We start from the raw sequence: 23,068 nt of genomic DNA, 5'->3' as shown, positions 1-23,068 counted from the left end.
GTGTAGCTGTCCATACCTCAACGTTACAAAAGCACAACTACTGTCCACACCCCAACCACACCTCACCTCACAGTAAATGATCATTTCCATTTTAAGCATTTCCAAATAATCATTTTCCATACTGCCAGTATAAATATACACAGTATACTGCCATCACTACAATATACATGTTTTACACACTCCTTTTGTTGTTGACATTTACAGGCTGTGTGCAAAAGGCCACACTCTTCAAATTCATGCCAACTAATATTTTTATGTCCAGTAGGTGTCCTGCTAGAGCAAATGAAGCTTCAAGAAGCTTTGTGCTGGGGTGAACCAATTGGATGAAAAGCTTCAGTGCTTCATGAAGCTTCATCTGCCCATCACTACAGATCAACATAGTAAATGTTGTTCCAGGATCAACACCAACACGGCGATGTCAGATCATCTCTTTAGCTGTGTCCGAATTCAGGGGAAGGATCCTCCCGAGGACGTGTTTGGAGGAAATGATGTCACAGTGAAGTGACGAAGGCTGTCCGAATTCAAAGAGCGCTCAAAATGTGGCGACAAATGCGTCCTACTTTTCCCCAAATTTGAAGGATGGGTCCGATGTGTCCTTCGTGTCCTACCAGGATTCATTGCGGGCCGTACAGGAGACTTTCTGATAACGATGGTGGTCGGAGCGGGAGAGGAAAACACTTTCAAATGTAAGTATGTGAACATCTGGTGGTACAAAAGTTAAATTGTTATAGCGGTCGTGTTGTTAAGCTTCGGGCATCTGCACGTGTAGCCGGTCTGGCCTTAAACTCTGATTGCTGTGAGTTCTCTGCGTTGTGCGAGTGACCCGAGGAGTCAGCTCTCACTTTGCCAGCTGGGCAGATTTATTCTCCCAGAACTGTTTAAAATAAAAACAGTACAGCGACTTCACTTCACTGGACTCTGCATAACTCTCCTCAGCGGGGCCTCTAGGCAACTGAGGAAAATAGCACACAGGAAGTGACTTCATGGGAAGTCAAAGGTCACACAAACAAAATAAAAGCTCCCAAAATATAAATTCAGAAAATAAACATATATAAATAAGCACATATACATAATCGATACTGACAAAGCAAAATAACACTGCAGGATGAAATATGAATTATTTTTTAATACACCTGTTACACATAGACATGTTTTTTTTTTAAATTTAATAAGCCTAAACCAGCTTGTACCGTGGGTCCCACGGTTTTTCATGTATTGCTGCTTACATACAGCTAATTTTGATTTTTTAAATTAATCTTTATGGTGACATGTTGTGGGGAACAAAGACCAAACAGTCATTTTATTAAAATGAGGAGAAAACGATCACCTCTTCACTGGGTGCAGGATTGGGCCCCTGTGGCGTGGAGTAGGGCTGGGCCATATTATACCGTTCACGGTAATACCGGTATAATGTTAGGCAACGATAGGAAAATGAAATATCGCGATAGAATGGGAGTAAAACGCGCATGCGCAGTGCCTTTGTTTTCATACGCACATGGCCGATTGTTGAGTGAAACAGATGAACCAGAATTGGTTTGTAAAAATGGTGCAACTTCAGTGATGTGGAACTGGTTTGGTGTTTGTCCGTCAGATACACAACAAAGCACATTTTTTTGCAGAACATGCAAGCGGCCGTTGTTATTGTCGTATTTGTCGGACTAAGATGCTCTTAAATCTGGGAGTAATCTGGGTCCTAAACTCCGTATGCTTCAGGTCAAACAACACTGCAGCATCACTGAGAGTTAAAAACTGTCTAAATTCTTTCATCTTTAATAAAACGATCAGCATTGCTGCTTTACCAGGTGTAACTATGAAGTTTAACTTCCAGGCATCCATGAAAACAAAAGTTATTACATTTAACGGAGTTAGAAGTTAGCAGGAAGCTAGCGGAAGTTAGCTCGCTAGTTTCGCTAGTTACCTAAGCATGATATTGCATGTTCTGACTGAGAGATTTCTGAAACATTCAAACGTACAGCTCTGCTATCACTTCCAACATAAATGAAGACAGGAAACTAAACAGCAGTGACGTTTGTAGGGTTACTGAAGTTGGGCTAGCTGGTATATAATGATGTGCTACGTGACCGCTAGCGACACAGCTATGTTAGCATAACATAAACAGTGAAGCTGGAGGACGAACACTAACACTTTTCCACTTATAAAAGTTAACGTGAAGGTTCTTCATGGTTAGAAACAAATGCAATCACATGGCAGGATGCTGTAAACGGACCAAACTTCAGTCAGGTGAACAACTGAGATAATCCATCCACAATACGAGGTTAGTCATTAATATACTGCAACAACATGGGAATAGAGCAGCTGCCAGAGAATTCAACATTAATGAATCAATGGTACAGAAGTGGAGGAAGCAAGAAGAATGAGTTTAATAAAGTTTGATTTATCTGACTGCTTTGTTTCGCTTAATGTGCCTTATAATCCCGTGCACCTTATGGTCCGAAAAATACGTACTGCACACTGCAGTTTAATGTTGCAAAGCACCTCTTTTTAACTTCAGTGGATATTATACATGGTTATGCTCAGGATATGTCAGCCCATTTCTACTGGAAATGCCTTTTGGTTAAACTTTCAGCAAGGAATTTGCATTTGCACTGTTACATTTTTATAAAGCTTTAATGTACATAAAAACCAGCTTCTTGTTTAAGTGAAAATAAATGGAAGGTTGTCTTTTTGCGCTAGTAATGTTGTGGAGTTGTATTTTGTCTCGCATCAATTATATCGTCGGTTATATCGTTATCGCAAATTTTCAAATATATATCGTGATAAATATTTTTGGCCATATCGCCCTGCTCTAGCGTGGAGGTACAAGAATGAATCCGTTTACAGTTTATTCATATGAGTGCGGTTTTATTAACCCTCATGCTGCACAGCAGCAGTCCCCAACCTTTTTAATGTCAGACAGGGAGCGGCCTTTAAGGTGTTGTGGGTAAATACAACAAAATAAATGATACGACCAGGAAAAAACGGGTCTTTGGTAAATATAATAATAAACTTGAATTAACTGTGTCATTGTGTAACTTCATTAGCAGCTTCCTCCTGAAAATGCGCCAACGTTGAGAGTAACATCCTCCTCTCTGCCCCTTAATGCGCCCCGGTCACTATGGTAACGTGTAAATATTTCTTTCAAAATAAGACACAACTACAACAAGGGAAAGACCCAGGGAACGATACAAACCCTGAAAACCATAAATTTCACAGCGGAGCCTCAACTCTCGTGGCCCGGTACCAAACGACTCACGGACCGCTGCTGTGCAGAACCTGTGATGTCCACACGGCGTTCCTCTGGTGTTCTGCTGGGTTTAGGGATTAACATGGTTGCCATGGTTTCCTCTCTTCTCTTATGTGTTGTGTGTGATCAGGACAATTCTGGAGAAGATGGGCCTGCAGGGGAAAGTCACCCCCTTGCATGCCAGAAGACATGAGATAACTTTAAAGAATACAAAGTACGTCTGTGTGTTATCAAGAAGATGATTCTTAAGAACACAAGTTAATAAATGTGCAACTACTAAGAGTTGTTGTGGTGTTTTTATTTGCCTGCTGTCATCTTTGATTTCCTCTGCCTTTAGGATTGCAAGTATCCAGGCTCAGGAGAGGGGGTCAGTGGGAGCCCACTGCTGTGCTTGGCCCTGGTTTGCCCTCATGGATGAGGTGATAGGACAGATGCCTTCCACTAAGCCTCCTGTCCTAATGTCCTCTCTCCCTGAGGACACTCCAGGGCCAAGCACAGCAGTGGGTGACCAAAACGACAGCGATGACGAAGCGGCTCAGCCACCTACGACAGGGAGGAAGAGGAGAAGAGATGATGAGCTGCTGGAGCTCATCAGAGAGGACATGAGGCAGCAAAGAGAGGCTGAGGAGAGGAGAGCAGGGGGAGGATGGACCGACTGTTTCACTTCTAGAAAGATCAGTTTCCAAATGAGTTACGTACTGAGAAATGCATTTATTTGAATATATTTGTTACATTGTTATGTGTGTTGCATTAGTTTAAAGGTTTTATGTTATTAATAAATTGATTCAAACAAACAGTAATTGTCACTGAATTTAATTTGATTTACAGGCATTTTTAACATGTATGAACACGACGCTAACTTTGAACAATATTACATGGATATTTATGTGATAGCAATAAATAAATAACAATAACAATTAAACAAGAATATTTCAAATACACAGTAAAGATGGAAAAACAACATTTCCAGTTGTTCACACAGGATTAACCTGAGTGACCTGATCCTGGACCGTTTCTTTAACAACTGTAATAGATTACAGGAAGTCTCTGGCAGTGTTGCTGAAGATCAGACGTGGATGGGGTGCAGCAACTGAGACCTGCGGTTTGTCTTTTCTGGTTGGTGAGTGGAGAATCACACAGGGTGGTCTGCAAAGAGCTTTAGGATCCTCCCACTGTCCACTGCATCGTCCATCCACAGGGTTTGCAGGGCTCACTCGTGGCTGCCACACCACTGAGATGTTTTCAGAAATATGCAAGCAGGAGATGGTGGATGCTATATTATTAGTATAATACTTGTAACTCTGTAGCAGACAACAGTTTGATAAAGTGCTGTGTAAAAACAAAAGATTAGATTCGTCTGCCAAAAACTGATTTCCGGTTTCTGCCCTACACTGATTGCTCGTATTTAACCTGCTATGAATAACTTGTTGGTCTATAATATGTGAAACATGTCAAATGTTTCCCTCATTAATGATATCAGGTCACTTTGAGCCACCAGCAACATTCCTGTTACAGGAGAAGCTGCAGTCAGTTTTTGGCAGTGACTTTTATCCTTTATTTATCCAGTTCAAAAAAAGGTTGTTGACATTAAAAATGTACTTTTTAAGAGTAATCTGGCCAGTGATTGCTGGGTTTTTCTCTGTATGTATTATTGTAGGGTCTACCTTACAATATGAAGCGCCTTGAGGCGACTGTTGTTGTGATTTGGCGCTGTGTAAATAAAATTGAATTGAAAGATGTGTTTCCAAAGGAAGTGCCAGAGCCACTCACCGCGGGGACGTTAGTGCAGTCTAACCTTCACAGCAGAGACATTCAACTCTGACTTAAAGAGGTCCGGTTAGCAAAGATCTGGATGGTCATCATCAAACCACACGTACAGACGAAACCATCGCAGCACACATAACACTGTTTTACACACACGTGCATAAACACTGATGGTGTCGCAGCAGCATGAGGCTGGCACGGAGAACAGAGCGTGTGATGGCTCTACAGGAAACACCTTTCATTACACATTTGTGATTTTTACGGTGTTTCTGTTGTATTTGAAGGTTCGGAGGTGTTTCCTGCCTGGTTACCGTAATGACCCTAATAACAGTGAAAAGCACAGAGCCGATGCTTTCAGGAACTGTTGGAAGTTTCAACTGTGCCAGTTGTTCAAGCGTTATGGTAGTGTGACCCTGACCCGACAGGAGCGCCGTGCTTCCATCGGGATGAAGGAGAACGCGGGTTGGACCTCGGCTCTTTGCTGGATGGGCTCCAGAGGTCACAGGTAGATTCAGGTGAAGGAAGATCTGTAATCATCCAGGTATCATCTTTATATCACCAGGTAACTACAGGTGACATAAAGATGTTTCAAAATAAAAGCTCTGCAAGGTTTAACCCTTTAAGACCTACCATAGAACCAAGGCCGCCAGAGCTTATATTATATTTTTACATGCCGTGGAGCCATTTTTGGGAGCATTTCAAGTTGATATACATCAATACAACCATTATAGCCCAAATGTTAATAATATGTCTGCATTAAGTGCATAGTAACTACATAAATTGCAACAAAGTGCAATAAACTACAAAAAAATTGAAAATCGTTTTTGTTTTTTTTACACATATTTCTAGTTAGAGAAATTTAAGAGGTTTATCCCTCAAAACTGTAAATACAAAAAAGTTGCAAAAAAAGGTTTACAACAACAGGAAATTTATTTTAAGTGTCTCCATAGTTTTATTTTTCAAATATACCAATTTTTATACACTGCAGGAAAAACAAATATAAATATCATAATGCAAATTTGCAAAAAAACAGCATCTGCATCAAAATAAACTATTTCCAGCAGTGCAATATGAGTCCTCAGCATCCCAGAAACCACACAGAAAGTCATAAAGTCAAACATAACTTTTAAAAACACCAGTATAGGCTCATGAGGCCCTGATGGTAAAAAACTACATTTCCGCAAAATTACGTCACGGCAAAGCGTGTTTCTGCAATATTATGTTTTTGTTCCTGCAAGTGCTTTTTATGCAGTTTTTGCAAAGCTATATGTGGAAGGAAACTGTGACCGAGGACAAGCTGATGGCATAAGATGTAAGTACAACTCCTCTTTCATATGCAAAACAAATTATTGCACTAGCTTAGTGGTTGCAGTGCTACCAGGATTTAAAAATAGTTGCGCAAAACAGAGCGTGCCCGCTCCGACCGGCTTTAAAGGGTTAAAGGCTTTTATTCAATTGGAATGGCAGTCCTTTACTTTGAAACAAACAGGAAATGCTGAGTTTGTAAAAGCAGCGTGGTTTGTGTGTAACAGGAAAACAAGAAACATGGGTCATGTTCAGCAGCTGAGGTAATCAAGGGTCAAAGGTCACTATAAGAGTTAGTTTAACCATGTTACTGGTTCACAGGTCAGCGAGCTGTTTGAGTGCGTTCCTTCATCATCCTCCCTCTGACCTTCATCATCATCAGCTCTCTGTGGAGCATCATTTGGACCCACGAGCCTGTCAGTGCTGAACCGGGCTGTGTTTCAGCCACAGCAGGACCAAAATTGATAAGATAACCTTTATTAGCCCACGCGCGGAAAATTTGTTGGGTTAAGGCTGCTGACCTTTGCCAGCGCCATCTTACCCTCCGACCATACATACATTAGACAAACATCACATGGGGAAGACAGGTCAGAGGTATAACACTGGAAAATGCACAACATGAGGAAAGACGAGGAGAAAAAGAACTCCCCCCAGACTGAGCTGCAACAGAGAACAGAAAAACACCTCAGCACACGAATCAGCACATCTCCCAACATAAAGACATGAGCCTGGAAGGCGTTTGGAGGGGGTGGGGGGTGAGTGGAGGTCTGTGTCAGTATGCATATGTGTGTGTTTGTGTGTGTTTGTGTGTGTTTGTGTGTGTTTGTGTGTGTGAGAAAGTGTCCTTTCGCCCGGTTAGGCAAAAGTCAACAATCTTCAGTCGATGCGAGTGGACTTGAATGGGGGGGGGGGGGGGGGGGGGGGGGGAGTTTTGTTATTCCCGTCAGCTGTTGCCTTGAGCATCCAGCTGGCGCATGAGATGGAGATGGTAGCTGTTTTGGTTAGTGTTAGTTGGTCTGATGTCCGTCACAGGTCACCAAATCTCTCAATTCCCGTTGTTCTTCTCCACGATCGTATCCATATTGCGTTCAATAAACACAGTCTTACTCACAGCCCTGCCCATCGTCTATCATGTCGGACAGCCTTGTGGGATTTTGTAGCCGCTTCTTGTTCTTCGATAAACCGAGCCGGCTCCAATCAGCCTGAACTCTGTTATCGTGGTTCTGAACTGGTAGATTGTTGCCAGACACACGATGCAACCGACCATCGAGTATCCGGCAGCAAACGTCTCTCCCAAGCCCAGGAGTTTCATTAAGGGACCAGCTGATCAAATTATTCTTCTTTAGGTTTTCAGAGAACAAGTCTGGGAGACTCTCTGAGCGTTAGAGAATAAGCGAGACTATACAAACGAGAAGCCAAACAGGAAAGATAAGAGAGAGGGAGAAGGAGAAAGTGCAACGGCCTCCGTCAAGAGCCAAGAGAAGAAGCTTCCTGCAGTGAGACAAAAGCAGAGTTCCTGGCTCTGAACTCAACTCGTCACTGATTCATTCTCGTTTTTTTACTAATAAAAAACAAAAACAAACGACAGTAAACAAAATACAGTCGAGTAAATCAGAGCATTGTGGGACGGCCGCCTCGTTAAGCTCGTTAAGACCGGAGCGCACCTGTGTCACCGTCAAATGCAGTTTTCTAAGCATCAAACACGTCCAGCTGTGACTCCGCCCCCTTCGGGTAACAGTTCACACCCACTTTCACATTAGTCACAGAAGCAGATCCCGTGGGGCAGAGCTTCCTCGTGAGGTCACATTTCACCTATTGACATCACACTGAAACCCCGCCCCTTTCACAGTGTCCTCTGTGCTCTGTCCATTAGCAGACAGCTGGCTGATGGGAGTCGTTTTCTCTTCCTCTGTCACAGCGACCGCCTCAGAAGAGCAGCGGGGGTTTGGTGAACACTCGGTGCTCTGCAAAAAACAGAGAAGAAGAAAAAACAGGAAGTGTCAGACAGCTTCGGTGTGACACTTCCTGTTTACACTGACCAGGTGAGGTCAGAGCTGCAGGCACGAGCATCAGCGTCTGCAGTGGTCTGATCACGGCTTCACCCTAACTGACCTAAACGCACGGAAGCTTGTAAACCTTCGTCTGTTTCTGTCACAGAGTCTAAAACACCAACAGCTGAGTTTAAACAGCAGAGGGAGAAAAACTCCAACATTCAAATATTTCAGAGATGAGGAAGCGACGAGTGTGACGCTCTGCTGATACACCTGTGGTCACTAACACACTCAGCACTGCATGTACTGCAGTACCGAGTGTCGTCCTGTCTCTGAGCTGTGTTATTATGGCGTCTGTGTGGAGGAAGCTGGCGCGGCGTCTGTGACGCGCTTCGTTACCGTGAGCTGCAGCGTTCTCCTGATGGGTGTTCTCCAGCTCGCTTTCCGGAGTCACAGCATCTGAAAACCAACAGGAAGTCAAGGACATGAAGACATGGAGTAAGTGCATATGAGAGCATGAGGGTGGGAATGGATGTTTGTGTCTGTGTGTGCCTGTATGTCTGTGTCTATATGTCAGGTTGGGTATCAGACGCCACCTCTCTGGGGACACCTCAGGCCCTCCAAGGTTTGGAGGCCTATCTCCCCCCACCACCACTTCCCCTGCCAGTGGCGGACTGCCTCAGACATCGGTGCGTTGGTGGTTCTTTGTGTCCGGGGATGGGCGTCCAGGTACACACCGGCTCACTCCTTGGTGGCCGCTTATCGGGGCCTGGAGCCTGGGGCTCGCTCGGGCCACTTCGGAGGTGGGGTGCCCCCGGCCTCTCGGCCTGGGGCTCGGTCACTCAGGCGCAGCTGGCTGCCGGCGGAGCTCACGGGCGCGTCACTGCAACTCCCCCTGGCTTCTGCTCCGCGGCTGCTGAGTGAGCCCTCATCTGGGACTCTCCTCAGCTCTTTCTGGGACAGTGGCGCGGCTGCCCCTCTGTTGGTCTTCCTTGGTCTCTTGTGTTCTGGGGGCCTCTGGATGTCTGGAGTTTTGATCTCCTCCATACCTGCTTCATGCCCTGGAGGACGGGGCTGTGGCCCCCCCACACCCTCTAGCAGATCATTACATGAAGGAACCTTTTAAAAACAAGCGCGTCCATGCTCACAGGTGTACACACGGGTGATCACACCCACAAACTACACCCTTTTTGGCTCCTACCTCAAAGCACACTGTGTTCTGTTGATCTTATGTGCTGCACAATAATGTTTAACATTTAGTATTTACTGTCATATTCCCATATATCATTGTGATGTTGTTTATTCTATTACTCTTGTTCTCTTCTGCTTGCTTTCTTTTTTCTTTCTCAGCAGGTGATCCAGGTGATTGATAGATGCATTTTTTTTTTCTGCCCGTTCTGTTGGTTTTTGTTTTTTGCCCTTCTCCCCCGTCCCTCTCCTCAGCTGTTTCTCTTTCCCTCTTTCTTTCTCCCCTTCTTTCCTCCAGTCAAGTCTGTCCCGTATTCAGTAAGTGAAAATAAAATAAACAATAAAAGGTGAATCAAATGGACCATTACGGCAAGGCTGGGATGGTCAGTTTGGTAAAGTAAATCCGTTGGGCATCTTTCTTTGCCTTTAGACAATAATTCTGATGCAAAAGAGCCAAACGGGACAGGCCAAAAAAAAAAAAAAAAAAAAAAAAGGACATGAAGTCAAGAGGGGTGTCCAAATTCTTGGGCTGCCTCCACCTTCGCGGTCTACGTGGGCGGGTTCCTTTGAAGACCGAGAAGGCCGGAAGTAAACAGCTCTGAAACTGGACGGTCTCGCCTTCAGATCTGCGTCAGCGCTGTCTCAGTGGAGTTAAATAAACTCGTCCGTCTGCTCCTTGCTGTCTAAAATGTAACAGGACACTGGAGTAAACTCGACCATCTGTTTAATCAGTTTTCTGTTTGACGTTTATTCAGCTGTGTGAAAACCACCCGGGGGATTAATAAAGTTTAATCTAATCTAACCTAATCTAATAACACTGATCTCAGCCAAACCGATTTACTCACGAGCAAATAAAACAAAAAGCCCAACAATAACGTTTTAGGTTGTCTAAGTGTTTTATATATCATGTTTAACCTGAGTAGTGAAAGTCCGCGGTGATCTGAAAGTGATGTGCCGGGAGTTGTGCCGTTCTCGGCTTCAGTGACCCGCGACCTCCCGGCTCGCTGTCGAGCTGGTGGGTAACAGACGTCTCCGAAAACGTTGGACGTCTTGATAAACTGAGCAGATATTTGAAGTTTACACAGCTACATTCTCGCCTGGAAATATGTTAAAAGTTTATTTTGTGACCGAGAAAAAGTAATAAGAGTAAGCCTTACTCAGGGCAGACACACATGGAGACACAACCAGGTCCTCTGGTGTCTGGCTGAGAGCGCAAAAGGAAATCCATCAACGCTCAACCTTTCACAAACCAAGAGGAGCGTCAGTTTTCATCAACATTTGTCCGGGAATGGGACAAGCCGAGGACGAGCCCCTCAACCCCGGACCTGGGCCCGCTGAAGGTTGCCAGGGATTGCAGATGCAAGTGGACTTGGATAATTGGCTAATTTTTCCCACAGAGATCGTAACAACTACTCTGCGACCAGACCTCGTCCTTTGGTCTAACTTGCGTATGTCATTGAGCTGACGGTACCATGGGAGGAAGCAACTGTGGAAGCGTTTGAGCGTAAGAAGCTGCGGTATGCCAACTTGGCAGCTGAGGCAGAGGACAGACGCTGGAAGATCAAGGTGCGCCCGGTGGAAGTGGGGTGCAGGGGCTTTGTTGCTAGTACAACAGCAAAACTGCTCAGAGAGATTGGGATCAGAGGACAGGCACAACGGCAGGCTATAAGAGAGCTAGCTAACACTGCTGTCCTTCAACGCACATATTAAACAAATATGTAAGACTGCTTTCTTCCATTTGTGCAACATCTCTAAAGTTAGAAATATCCTGTCTCAGAGTGACGCTGAAAAACTAGTTCATGCATTTATTACTTCCAGGCTGGACGACTGTAATTCATTATTATCAGGATGTCCTAAAAACTCCCTGAAAAGCCTTCAGCTGATCCAAAATGCTGCAGCAAGAGTCCTGACAGGGACTAGAAAGAGAGAGCAGATTTCTCCTGTTTTGGCTTCCTGTTAAATCCAGAATTCAAAATCCTGCTCCTCACATACAAGATCTTAAATAATCAGGCCCCATCTTATCTTAATGACCTTGTAGTACCATATCACCCTATTAGAGCACTTCGCTCTCGCTCTGCAGGCCTACTTGTTGTTCCTAGAGTATTTAAAAGTAGAATGGGAGGCAGAGCCTTCAGTTTTCAGGCCCCTCTTCTGTGGAACCAGCTTCCAGTGTGGATTCAGGAGACAGACACTATCTCTACTTTCAAGATTAGGCTTCAAACTTTCCTTTTTGCTAAAGCATATAGTTAGGGCTGGACCAGGTGACCCTGAATCCTCCCTTAGTTATGCTGCAATAGACGTAGGCTGCCGGGGATTCCCATGATGCACTGGGTGTTTCTTCTTCACTCACTGTATTAACAGACCTCTCTGCACTGAATCATATCTGTTATTAACCTCTGTCTCTCTTCCACAGCATGTCTTTATCCTGTCTTCCTTCTCTCACCCCAACCAATCACAGCAGATGGCCCCGCCCCTCCCTGAGCCTGGTTCTGCTGGAGGTTTCTTCCTGTTAAAAGGGAGTTTTTCCTTCCCACTGTCGCCAAAGTGCTTGTTCATAGGGGGTCATATGATTGTTGGGTTTTTCTCTGTATCTATGAAATGCCTTGAGGCGACTTTTGTTGTGATTTGGCGCTATATAAATAAAATTGAATTGAATTGAATTGCTGAGAGGACCAGTCACTGGCTATGGCTAAAAAGGGCTGACATCACTTGGGCAGCTAAGGCAGTCAGCTAACCGCGATACACATGCCAAGGATTGATCGTGGTGGGCCTGCCTCAGCAGGGGGCGTCAAAGGGTAAAACATAACATTAGAAGTTTTGCTGGTTGACTGCTACAGCTGTCTCAGTGCCTCCTGGGGACTGCGCAGTTAACCTCATGGTACTGAAACTAAAAAGAAGAATGAAAAATATTCCGCTCTTCTCTCCTCTGCTCTTCTTCCCTTTTCTGGGAGGCAGTGGGGAGGTAGAGCGCACAGCCCGATCCAGCGGGGAGGTGTGGGAAGCCAGATCGGGCGCCCCCCTTCCGGCTCTCCTCTCTGCTCTCTCCTATCTTATCTTACTTACTTGTCTTACTTCTCTCTGTCACCTTTTCTGTCTCTTTGAAGAAGTGAGGCTCCATAAATGCTAAAGAGGTAAGTATTATGTGGACAAGAAACAGGGTAACTATGTGTGAATGCTGTTTGTTGATTACAGTTCAGCGTTTAACACAATAGTGCCCTGCAGACTGTTCACAAAGCTCAGGGATCTGGGACTTAACAGCCGTCTGTGTGCATGGGTGTTGGACTTCCTCACTGGCAGAACTCAGGTGGTGAGGGTGGGCAGGTGCTTCTCCAACAGCATCACCATCAACACAGGAGCACCTCAGGGATGTGTCCTCTCACCACTGCTCTACTCCCTCTACACTTCAGACTGTGTGGCCACCCACGGCTCCAACACCATTGTGAAGTTTGCTGACGACACAGTGGTGTTGGGTGCCATCTCCAACAACGATGAGGCGGCCTACATGGATGAAGTGAAGAATCTGGCATCGTGGTGCCAGGACAACCACCTCCAGCTGAACGTCAGCAAGACCAAGGAGCTGGTGGTGGACTTCAGAAGGGGTCAGCACAGAGACTACAAGCCCATTATCATCAATGGAGCTCCAGTGGAGAGGGTGCAGTCCTTCAAGTATCTTGGTGTCCACATCTCCTCAGACCTGACATGGGCTGCCCACATTCAGGTCCAGACCAAAAAGGCTAGGCAGCTCCTGTATCACCTACGACAACTGAGGAAGTTCAGGGTCTCTCCAAAGATCCTCAGGATTTTCTATACAGGCGCTGTGGAGAGCATCCTCACACAGAACATGACATCGTGGTTTGGGAACAGCTGTGTGAAGGACCAAAAAGCTCTCCAGAGAGTGATCCGTACAGCAGAACGCTGCTGCAGGATTGCTCTCCCCCCGCTTCAGGACACCTACACCAGGAGATGCCGGACTAGAGCAGCGCAGATACTGAAGGACCCGTCCCATCCTGGCAACAAACTGTTCCAACTTCTGCAATCTGGTAGAAGGTTCCGCATCTTCCGGGCAAGGACAGAGAGACTCAAGAGGAGCTTCTATCCCCAAGCCATCCAGGCCCTAAACACACACACCCGCCCTCTCACATCATCTATAATTGACTGAGACAGGACTCTTCCAGACACTAAACCAAGGCACAATGTACATTTCAATTCCTTTAATTTTAAATATGTTTATATTGTCTATCCTGTAAAATAGTCAGATGTCTATTCATATTAATGTACAGAATTCACCTGCTTGCTGCTACTACTGCACATTCACCCAATGTATATACTATATATATATATATATACAGCGGGGAAAATAAGTATTTGACACATCAGCATTTTTATCAGTAAGGGGATTTCCAAGTGGACTATTGACACAACATTTCCACCAGATGTTGCCATCAAGCCAAATATTGAAGTCATACAAACAAATCAGAACATATAAGTATACAAGTTAAACCACAATAAATAAAGTGAAATGACACAGGGAATAAGTATTGAATACATGGAGATAACAAGGGGCAAAATGACATAGAAAGCCAGGAGATCACCTGAAATCTGTCAGTATTGATAGAGAAATCCTGTCCCCTATCAGTACTAATTGATATCAGCTGCTTTAGTCCTAATTGATGGCCTATAAAGGCTCCTCATTACCCAGAAGGCACACAGGAAAGACTTCATGATGGGTAAAAGCAAAGAACTCTCTCAAGATCTTCGTAATCTTATCGTTGAAAAGCATTTTGATGGGAATGGTTATAGGTGCATTTCCAGAATGCTGAATGTTCCTGTGAGCACTGTGGGGGCCATTATCCGGAAATGGAAAGTGCATCAGTTCACCATAAACCTGCCACGATCAGGTGCTCCACGCAAGATCCCTGTCCGAGGAGTCCAAAGAATAATCAGGAGGGTTCTCCAAGAGCCAAGAACCACTCGGACAGAACTTCAGGAAGACCTTGCATCAGCAGGTACTGTTGTTTCAAAGAAAACTATAAGCAATGCACTGAACCGCCATGGCATCCATGCACGCTCACCACGCAAGACTCCATTGCTGAACAAAAAGCATGTCAAGGCTCGGTTAAAATTTGCGCAACAGCATTTGGAGAAGCCTGTGGATTATTGGACGACTATAGTATGGTCAGATGAAAGCAAAATTGAACTTTTTGGCAGTCATTCTACACACCATGTTTGGAGAAGAAATGGCACTGCTCACCACCCCAAGAACACCATACCAACAGTCAAGTTTGGGGGTGGAAGCATCATGGTTTGGGGCTGCTTTTCAGCAAGGGGTACTGGCAGACTTCATATTATTGAAGGCAGGATGAATGGAGAGATGTACCGGGACATTCTGGATAAAAATCTGCTGCCATCTACCAGGAAGCTAAAAATGAAAAGAGGGTGGACATTTCAGCAAGACAATGATCCCAAACACAAGGCCAAGGAAACAATGAAGTGGTTTCAAAGAAAGAAAATCAAGTTGCTTGAATGGCCCAGTCAATCACCTGACCTAAATCCCATAGAAAATCTATGGAGAGAACTGAAGATTAAAGTTCATAAAAGAGGCCCAAGGAACCTTCAAGATTTAAAGACCGTTTGTGTGGAAGAATGGGCCAGAATCACTCCTGAGCAATGCAGACGACTGGTCTATCCATACAAGAGGCGTCTAGAAGCTGTAATCACCAACAAAGGCTTTTCTACAAAGTATTGAATAAAGTGTGTTCAATACTTATTCCCTGTGTCATTTCACTTTATTTATTATGGTTTAACTTGTATACTTATATGTTCTGATTTGTTTGTATGACTTCAATATTTGGCTTGATGGCAACATCTGGTGGAAATGTTGTGTCAATAGTCCACTTGGAAATCCCCTTACTGATAAAAATGCTGATGTGTCAAATACTTATTTTCCCCGCTGTATATATATATATATATATATATATATATTAGGGGTGCAACGATACACAAAATTCACGGTTCGGTTCGGTTCGATACTTTGGTGCCACGGTTCGATATTTTTTCGATACAAAAAAAAATGTTCATGCCTTTTTAATTTGTCATTTATTAAAATTATAAATATATATTTTAACACAAAAGTACAGTTTTTAAATTTAACCCTAACCCTTGTGCGTGTTGTTATTTAGCTCGTCATATTGCAGCCACAGAAATTCTTTTGTCCATGAAACCATAAAGCTGCACTTTCTTTTTGCCTTATAGTCTGATTTGTCATAACTTCTCCGTTTTGTGGTAAGCTTTTCTTTGGCTGTCACTTCTTCACCCTGACCTGTCTTATTTGGCTCAGCAGAACTAAAATATATATCTGTCTGTGAAGGTTCTCAGTCATCCAGGTCATCGTAGTCAAATATATATCCTGCCGCACTCACATAAGCTCAGCGATTCTCTGCGCGATCAACCTCTCACATGTTTAAGCTTGCTGCGGGAGATTTCACTTGTCATGTTTGCATAGTAAGCTAACGATTAATAAGACGATGTCAGAGGAATTGGTGCACAAATTATCATCACTCACAGATCAGTGCTGTCGCTCTCTATACACAGTTCGCACGATTGCAAAGTGAAAGCAAAAAAACAATTGCAAATTCAAACACGACTTCAATATGTCACATATTGACAGTGGCTCACCGATGCCAATGACATAATTACCCAGCTACATTTCTGAAAGAATGCAAAAGCATTGACATATATTTTCCTTCCTACAATAGCCCGACAGGCAGGGCAGAGATAGCCCCGGGACGTCGGGCTAGCGACATTGCGAGCCCTGTATCTGATTGAGGAATCACTCATCTTTGGAAAAGAGAGTTTATTACAGAGAAATGTCTCTTTCCAAAATAAAAGCTATACTATCCGCTTCTTCTGGGCTATATTCTCAGCAGCATAAGGAGAATCATGTGCTAACAGCTGTCTAAATGACTCGGCTAAAGTTTGTAGCATGCATGCTTGTTGTTTTTGTCTTTGCACTAGGATGATGTCGGCGTAAATGTGCAGTCATATTCGTTGTGTTCCCACTAGTGCTTTCAGGTTAATCTCGTTGAAATAACCTTAACGCCACAACACGGCAAATCTCCGTTAACGAGCTACCCTATACAGAGGGGCTAGACGGCCAACACGTTAACGAGCTAACTGCGCTAACACACTAGCTCCCACCCATGTAATTGAGCATTGCATGGCACATCCAACATACTGTTTTACTTTAGTCCATGACTCGCTTACCTTCAGGGTCATACGTCACATGAAAACCAAAATAATTCCAAACGCCAGATCTGAATGAGGGTGGGGGAGGTCCACTTCTGTCTCACTAGCTTGCCCTGCGCTCTTCCTTCTGACCATGCTGTCTGTGTTGAGTGCTCAGTGAATCTGCGTTCGACTACTCCGCCTAGGCTGCACTCTCGAGCCTAGGCGGAGTAGTCAAATGCAGATTCACTGAGCGCTCAACACAGACAGCATCGTCAGAAGGAAAGTTGATAAAATAAATTACAAATTTTGTATTGTTCTTTTTTTTTTCTCCCCTTTGGTTTTCTTTCTTTCTCTCCCCCTCTTTCTTTCATTCTTTCCCCCTGTCCTATCCCACAGTCATGTCTGTCCCGTTTGCAACTGAAAATAAAATAAATTCATAATTATAATAAAGGTCAATCAAATGGACCAATATGATGATCCACTTAAAATAAATCCTCTTGGCATCTTCCTTGGCCTCAAGACAACAATTCTGATGGCTATAGATCCAAACGGGACACAAAAAAAAAAAAAAAAAAAAAAAAAAAAAAATTGTATTGTTCGATACATATGCGTACCGAACCGAAAGCACTGTATCGAACGGTTCAATATCGATACGAATATCGTTGCACCCTAATATATATATATATATATATATATATATATAATGTTCTTCCTCTACACCCCCCCCCCCCCATTTTTGCACATGTCGAGGAGCGTGTCAGGCTACATTTCACTGTGTGTTATACTTGTATAACTATGCATGTGACAAATAAAGAACCTTGAACCTTATTTCTCAGTTGCAGTGAATAGATAGAAAATAAACTGTAGGAAACTAAACAGAAGAAAGAAGAAGAGATATAACAATTTAACATAAACCAGTGACACTCCAGGGCCTGATCAACCCTGGCAGGGCCTCCTTGGATGAGGGATTCTAGTGATAATGGCCGAAACACCCGATGAATCCAAGGTCCACAACTGATGATGTGTCCCAAATTTTAAAATGATAATGCAGATCAGATCTCTAATCCCTAAACCTAACCAAGGAGGGAAAATGGCGGATTAGCCTGGGTAAAAGACTGAAAGTCGTGTGTGCTGCTGGCAAAGTTTCTGTTATGCCTCTCCTCATAACAACCATCCCTCAAAAGTCTCTCCATCTAAAGCATCATCAGGAAGAGTAACATCGAGTCCTTTACGGAATCAATTAAAACTAAGCAGCTGCCGCCATTGTTGAAAACTGGAATTGGCTGGGCCGCGCTATGAATTCTGGGATATGGTGGGCCACGAAGGACACACCCGACCCATCCTTCAAATTCAGGTAAAAGGAGGACACATTTGTCAGCTGCATTCGGAGGAGTCTACAAAGTTGGACAGCCTTCGTTGCGTCGCCAATCACAGGTTAGATACATCTCAGCCAATCACAGGTTAGATACACCTCAGCCAATCACAGGTTAGATACAGCTCAGCCAATCACAGGTTAGATACAGCTCAGCCAATCACAGGTTAGATACACCTCAGCCAATCACAGGTTAGATACAGCTCAGCCAATCACAGGTTAGATACACCTCAGCCAATCACAGGTTAGATACAGCTCAGCCAATTACAGGTTAGATACATCTCAGCCAATCACAGGTTAGATACACCTCAGCCAATCACAGGTTAGATACAGCTCAGCCAATTACAGGTTAGATACATCTCAGCCAATCACAGGTTAGATACAGCTCAGCCAATCACAAGTTAGATACATCTCAGCCAATCACAGGTTAGATACATCTCAGCCAATCACAAGTTAGATACACCTCAGCCAATCACAGGTTAGATACAGCTCAGCCAATCACAGGTTAGATACAGCTCAGCCAATCACAGGTTAGATACAGCTCCTGTGCTCTGCTGCTTGTTCACCTGTGAGGCCGTCCGAGTGTTTGAGCGCTCGCTCCACCTGCTCTCTCCTCCTCGACTCCAGCGCCTCCTGCAGCTTCCTCTTTGCCTTCTTCTCCTTCTTCAGCCTCCGCTGGATCGACACTGATGAGGAAGATGAGACGAAGAGGACAGGTAGTGTGAACAGTTCTCACCTCTCTCACCTCTAGTCCATTAGAGCTCACTTGACCTCTGACCTGTTACACCTGTCTCACCTCTGTTGTGCAGCTCGGAGCTCAGCTGTCTCTGCAGAGTCTGTCGGGCGTCCCTCTCTCTCTCCAGCTCCAGCTTTAACTCTTTCCTCTCCTGCTGGCTCTGTTTGTCCTGAGAGCGAGCGCTCTCCACCGCCACCTTCAGGAGACCCTGAGAAACACACGCAGGTAAGTCCCTGATGTTCTCAGGTACTTTTCGTCTCTGCATCTCTGATGTTCCCTCACAGTATTTTAAATTCTGCACATTAACATGTCTCAGATTCCCGAGTTCCCACATCCTCGTCATGTAACCTTGTATTGATTTCACATTTGCTCAATTTGAAATATTCCAGTCTCAGCTTTTTGATTTCATGGTCAACATTCCTCCTCATGAGCTGAATTGATGTCTCGACTGTAGAGGAATTTCTTTTACTTACGTATTAATCACATTATTTTATTGTATGATGCCTTGGTGCCACTGGATTTTAACTGTCTGACACTCATACGTTAAGACAAATGGTGGGGGTCTAGTAAGGAAGTTGGGGGAAGCAGACAACTCCACAGGAAGAGTCTTTTGTGTCTTCGAGGACTCTGGGAGGCAGCAAGGGAGTGTGAACCTTAAGGTGTGAAACAGCTGTGCACTGCCTTTTGTTCCTGGAGAAGGTATTTAACTGAGAGCCATGCTAGGCTCAGGGAGACTCTGCTGACCTGCCCCGCGGTCATGCAGGCTCCACCAAGCTTGGTTTTCTGTTCTTTGTGTTCTTTGCTCACCGCTCGTCTGCAGGCTTTATTTAAGGGAAAACTTCCACAACACTACATTGATGTCTCTATATGAATATTTCACCTCCATCATCTCGGTCTGTCACCTGTATGTTGGTCAGCAGCGTCTCCATCGATGACAGACCCTCAGCCAATAGGAACGGAGCAAAGGTGGGGTTTGTGTGTTTGATTGACAGTGACTGGGAGGTGAGTGCCAGCTTCTCATAGGTTGGTTTGATGAGGGGGAGGGGCAGCAGGCTGTCCTCTGCAGGTAGGAGAAAAGCAGCTTAAACAAAAATAAAAACATCTGGACTTTATTGTACTTTAATGTTCTACGTCATCATCTGTTCTCGCTGCTGTCGTATACGATCTCCACAGTAGAACCATCACTGGCGCTACACTGTCATGTCTTACATTAGCTCGGTCACTGCTGATACCAACAGCAGAGGGCGATCTCACGAGCTGAAGCTAAAGTCAGGCCCATTATCTGCATGTTATCCTGTTCTGAGTTACACATGCAGTCGTCCTTTAAACTGAGTCTGATGGACGAGCCGAGGATGAAGCTGAACCAGGGCCACAGACTCAGAGACATAAATATCAGTTGGGCCGGAGTCTGTATCCAAACACCTCAGGACCCGTTACTGTTCATGTACCAGCTGCTCCTCTCTCACACACACACACACACACACACACACACACACACACACACACACACACACACACCTTTTTCTTTCAAAGCCTGTTTGATGTTTCCTGGCTCCCCATCTGTAGTGTGAACACATGAAAACGTGCAGATCAGTGACTGTGTGCGTGTGTGTTCTTGTTTAGAAGTATTGTGGGGACATACTGTTACAATCACATTACGGGGACTTTGAGGCGACAAAGAGCAAAGCTGTCATAGTTCACATAAGTATGTCTACTGTGAGTGGTTACCCAGCTCTGGTGTTTGTGCTGGTGGAAGGGGTGATGATGATGATGATGATGAAGATGCCCTAGAAGGCGATTGGCTGGTTGGTTCCTGTGGGTGGAGCTCATCATCGCTGGGAGTGGGGGAGGGGCTACCTAGAGGAGACTCCTGAACACACACTTAGCATTAGTGCTGGTAATATTAACACTGCTAGCATTAGTCCCTTTAGCATTGGCTCTTTTGGCATTAGCTCTGGTACTTTTGCTGCTGCTAGCTTTTACCTTGCTCTCTTCTGTGTGGACCTGTGACACAACGGCCATGTTTGCTAAATCACTGAGCTGACTCATGTGATTCATCGCCATAGCAACACTGGCAGGAGGCAAGCCCACAGGGAGGATGGGATGTGGCATAACCATAAATGGAAGGTCTGACAGGCCTGAGGAGGGCGGACACAGATAAGTTATGTGCTGTGACGCTAAGCTAACAATGATCAGGCGTCCAATGAGAAGAGAGCGGTGACTCACGGTTGGCTAACAGCGAGCTCTGCTGCTGCAAAGTGTTGAAATGTAGGGATGCCGAACCAGCAGGAGGCGCTACAACTGAGGGGGCAGGAGAGAGGAGCTGCTGCTCCTTTTCCCAGGATCCTTCACTGCCTCCTGCTGAGGGAACAAAGGTTTAGACTTTGGTGCCGTCCTTTGATTTGCTATAGTGTCAGATTGGAATAAATTGATGGAATCGAACCCGTGTCCTCGTTCTCCGACTCAGGTCTGCTGTAAGGTCGCTGCTGATCACTGCTGCCATGGAAACGCATCATCATCCGCATCTTCTGGAGCCTCAGAATCTCGGCCATCGCTGCCGCCGCTGTCAGCCCTGCAGACAGGAGAACAAAGAGTGATGGCAGAGTGTGTCCTGAAGGGGGCGCCGCTGCACTCACAAAAGAAGGGTTTGGATTGTTTCTGCTGTAAATGTTTGATGAGATGTGTGGAGATGATGATGATGATGTGAAGAATCCGTTTAGTCCTTCAGAAATCAGAGCGAGACTGAATCGTCTTTGTTGGTCATGAAAGCTTTTTTCTTCCTAGAGAGGAGGAGGAGGAGGAGGTGATGAAGGTAACTGTTTTCAGGAAGTTGCTGACTGATCAATAATTAACAACCCTGGCAGCCTGAAAGTCTCCAGTGACTGCTGGTGTCTCTCGACCATCTATCTCTCCCTGCAGCCACTTGGCCCAGTTAATTAGCTGCACCAATTAATTCGATGCTAACGAGTGGTCGGTCTCCCTGTGGCTTGTTAAATGAACAAAAACACAAAGAAAGTTTGATCCTTTTGTTCTGCAGCAGATTCTGTGAGAGTGACAGCCATGGGTGATTAGCCTAGCTTAGCACAAAGACTGGAAGTAAGGGGAAACTGTTAGCATGGTGACCTCGTGTGTGAAGTCTCATCACAGCAGCAAACTGACCTTGAGTTCTCCTGTTCTCTCAGTATTGAAATAAAACACCTGCTCTTATTGTGGAAGAACATTCAGCAGGAAGGAGATGCTGGTGCAGGAAGTGACAGTCTGACAACCTGTGACTGTGAAATGTTTCATTTCTTAAATGTGTTCATGCACGCTCAGTCATCCAGGAAAGGAAATCCTGAAAGTTGATTCTGTTCATCTGGATGTTTTCAGTGGGAGAAACGTTTCATCATCATCATCAGGTGACGTCTTCAGTCTTAGCTGACTGCAGGTATCAACCTTATAAACAGGACATTTGCATAATGACTGAAACCAGCAGGGTTAGGGTTAGGTCACAATGTGCTGGTAGGTCAGTTTATGATCATTAATATGCAAATTCTCATGACCATTGATCAACAACCACTGATCAATAACCATGAGTCCCATTCACAGAGAGTTGGGGAATGGCTGCAATCACAGCATTGTAAGATGGTGACAGATGTACCCTTAGGCCCCTCCTCCATTCAGAGATGGTCTTTCCCTTTTCACGTAAATGGCCTCCTTGACTCCGCCCTCAAACCAGCGTTCCTCCCTGTCCAGGATGTTACATCCTCATCACTGAAGGAGTGTCCACTGGGCTGGTACTCATGTCAGCTGACACTGAAGAAGTCACCTGATGATGATGAGATGTTTCTCCCGCTGAAAACATCACTGAAGATGGTGATGATGACAGGACGGAGCACATACCAAACCTTTCACCTCTGTCACTGCGGACACACCTGACAGCTTAATGAAAACACACACACACACACACACACACACACACACACACACACACACACACACACACACACACTGCGTCCTGCAGACAGACCGTGCGGTTGCTGAGCAACAGGAAACAGCTGTTCCTCCTTCACTGCACACGATGTAGACGACAAACAGGATGAATTCATCAAAGTGACACGACTTTGATTTTATTCATCTGTTTATCCCGAGAGCAGCCGCATGCTTCAACTTCCTGTTCCACACACACACGGGAAAGGCACACACTGATTTTCAGTGCAGAGCTCAGAGGGCTTCAAACAGCGGTCCAGATTTCATCAGCT

At 44.9% G+C, this 23,068-nt stretch overlaps 2 protein-coding genes across 2 annotated transcripts in view; one reads left to right on the top strand and one right to left on the bottom strand.

The window, feature by feature from the left end:
- On the top strand, positions 1-4,141 carry LOC146700988 (uncharacterized). The gene is made up of 3 exons (XM_085471249.1): positions 1-686; positions 3,375-3,458; positions 3,582-4,141. The coding sequence occupies exons 1-3, from the start codon at positions 580-582 to the stop codon at positions 3,961-3,963; spliced, it is 573 nt and encodes a 190-aa protein (XP_085327375.1). The 5' UTR covers positions 1-579; the 3' UTR covers positions 3,964-4,141.
- A 4,234-nt stretch (positions 4,142-8,375) lies between these two features.
- LOC146700987 (dachshund homolog 2-like) overlaps positions 8,376-23,068 on the bottom strand; it is a 32,583-nt gene continuing 17,890 nt past the window's right edge. Inside the window, exons 3-10 of the mRNA XM_085471264.1 lie at positions 21,271-21,399; positions 21,054-21,185; positions 20,811-20,965; positions 20,556-20,697; positions 19,730-19,887; positions 18,888-19,035; positions 18,658-18,777; positions 8,376-8,763 (exon numbers count right to left, since the gene is read on the bottom strand). Of these exons, the coding sequence (XP_085327390.1) occupies positions 8,495-8,763; positions 18,658-18,777; positions 18,888-19,035; positions 19,730-19,887; positions 20,556-20,697; positions 20,811-20,965; positions 21,054-21,185; positions 21,271-21,399 (1,253 nt within the window). The 3' untranslated portion in view covers positions 8,376-8,494. The remainder of the gene's footprint in view (positions 8,764-18,657; positions 18,778-18,887; positions 19,036-19,729; positions 19,888-20,555; positions 20,698-20,810; positions 20,966-21,053; positions 21,186-21,270; positions 21,400-23,068) is intronic.

The sequence above is a fragment of the Copadichromis virginalis genome, linkage group LG10, assembly GCF_057382275.1.
Source record: "Copadichromis virginalis isolate Kocher_CV1m ecotype Utaka linkage group LG10, C_Virginalis_male_GT1.1, whole genome shotgun sequence".
Lineage (NCBI taxonomy): Eukaryota > Metazoa > Chordata > Actinopteri > Cichliformes > Cichlidae > Copadichromis > Copadichromis virginalis.
The sequence above is the reverse complement of the archived record's forward strand: the minus strand, read 5'-3'. Positions and strand labels throughout refer to the sequence as shown.

Coding starts and splice junctions, on each gene's coding strand:
- LOC146700988 (XM_085471249.1), top strand. CDS start 580: ATGGGTCCGATGTGTCCTTCGTGTCCTACCAGGATTCATTGCGGGCCG. Junction 687..3,374: donor AGAGGAAAACACTTTCAAAT/GTAAGTATGTGA, acceptor GTGTGTGATCAG/GACAATTCTGGAGAAGATGG. Junction 3,459..3,581: donor ATAACTTTAAAGAATACAAA/GTACGTCTGTGT, acceptor CTCTGCCTTTAG/GATTGCAAGTATCCAGGCTC.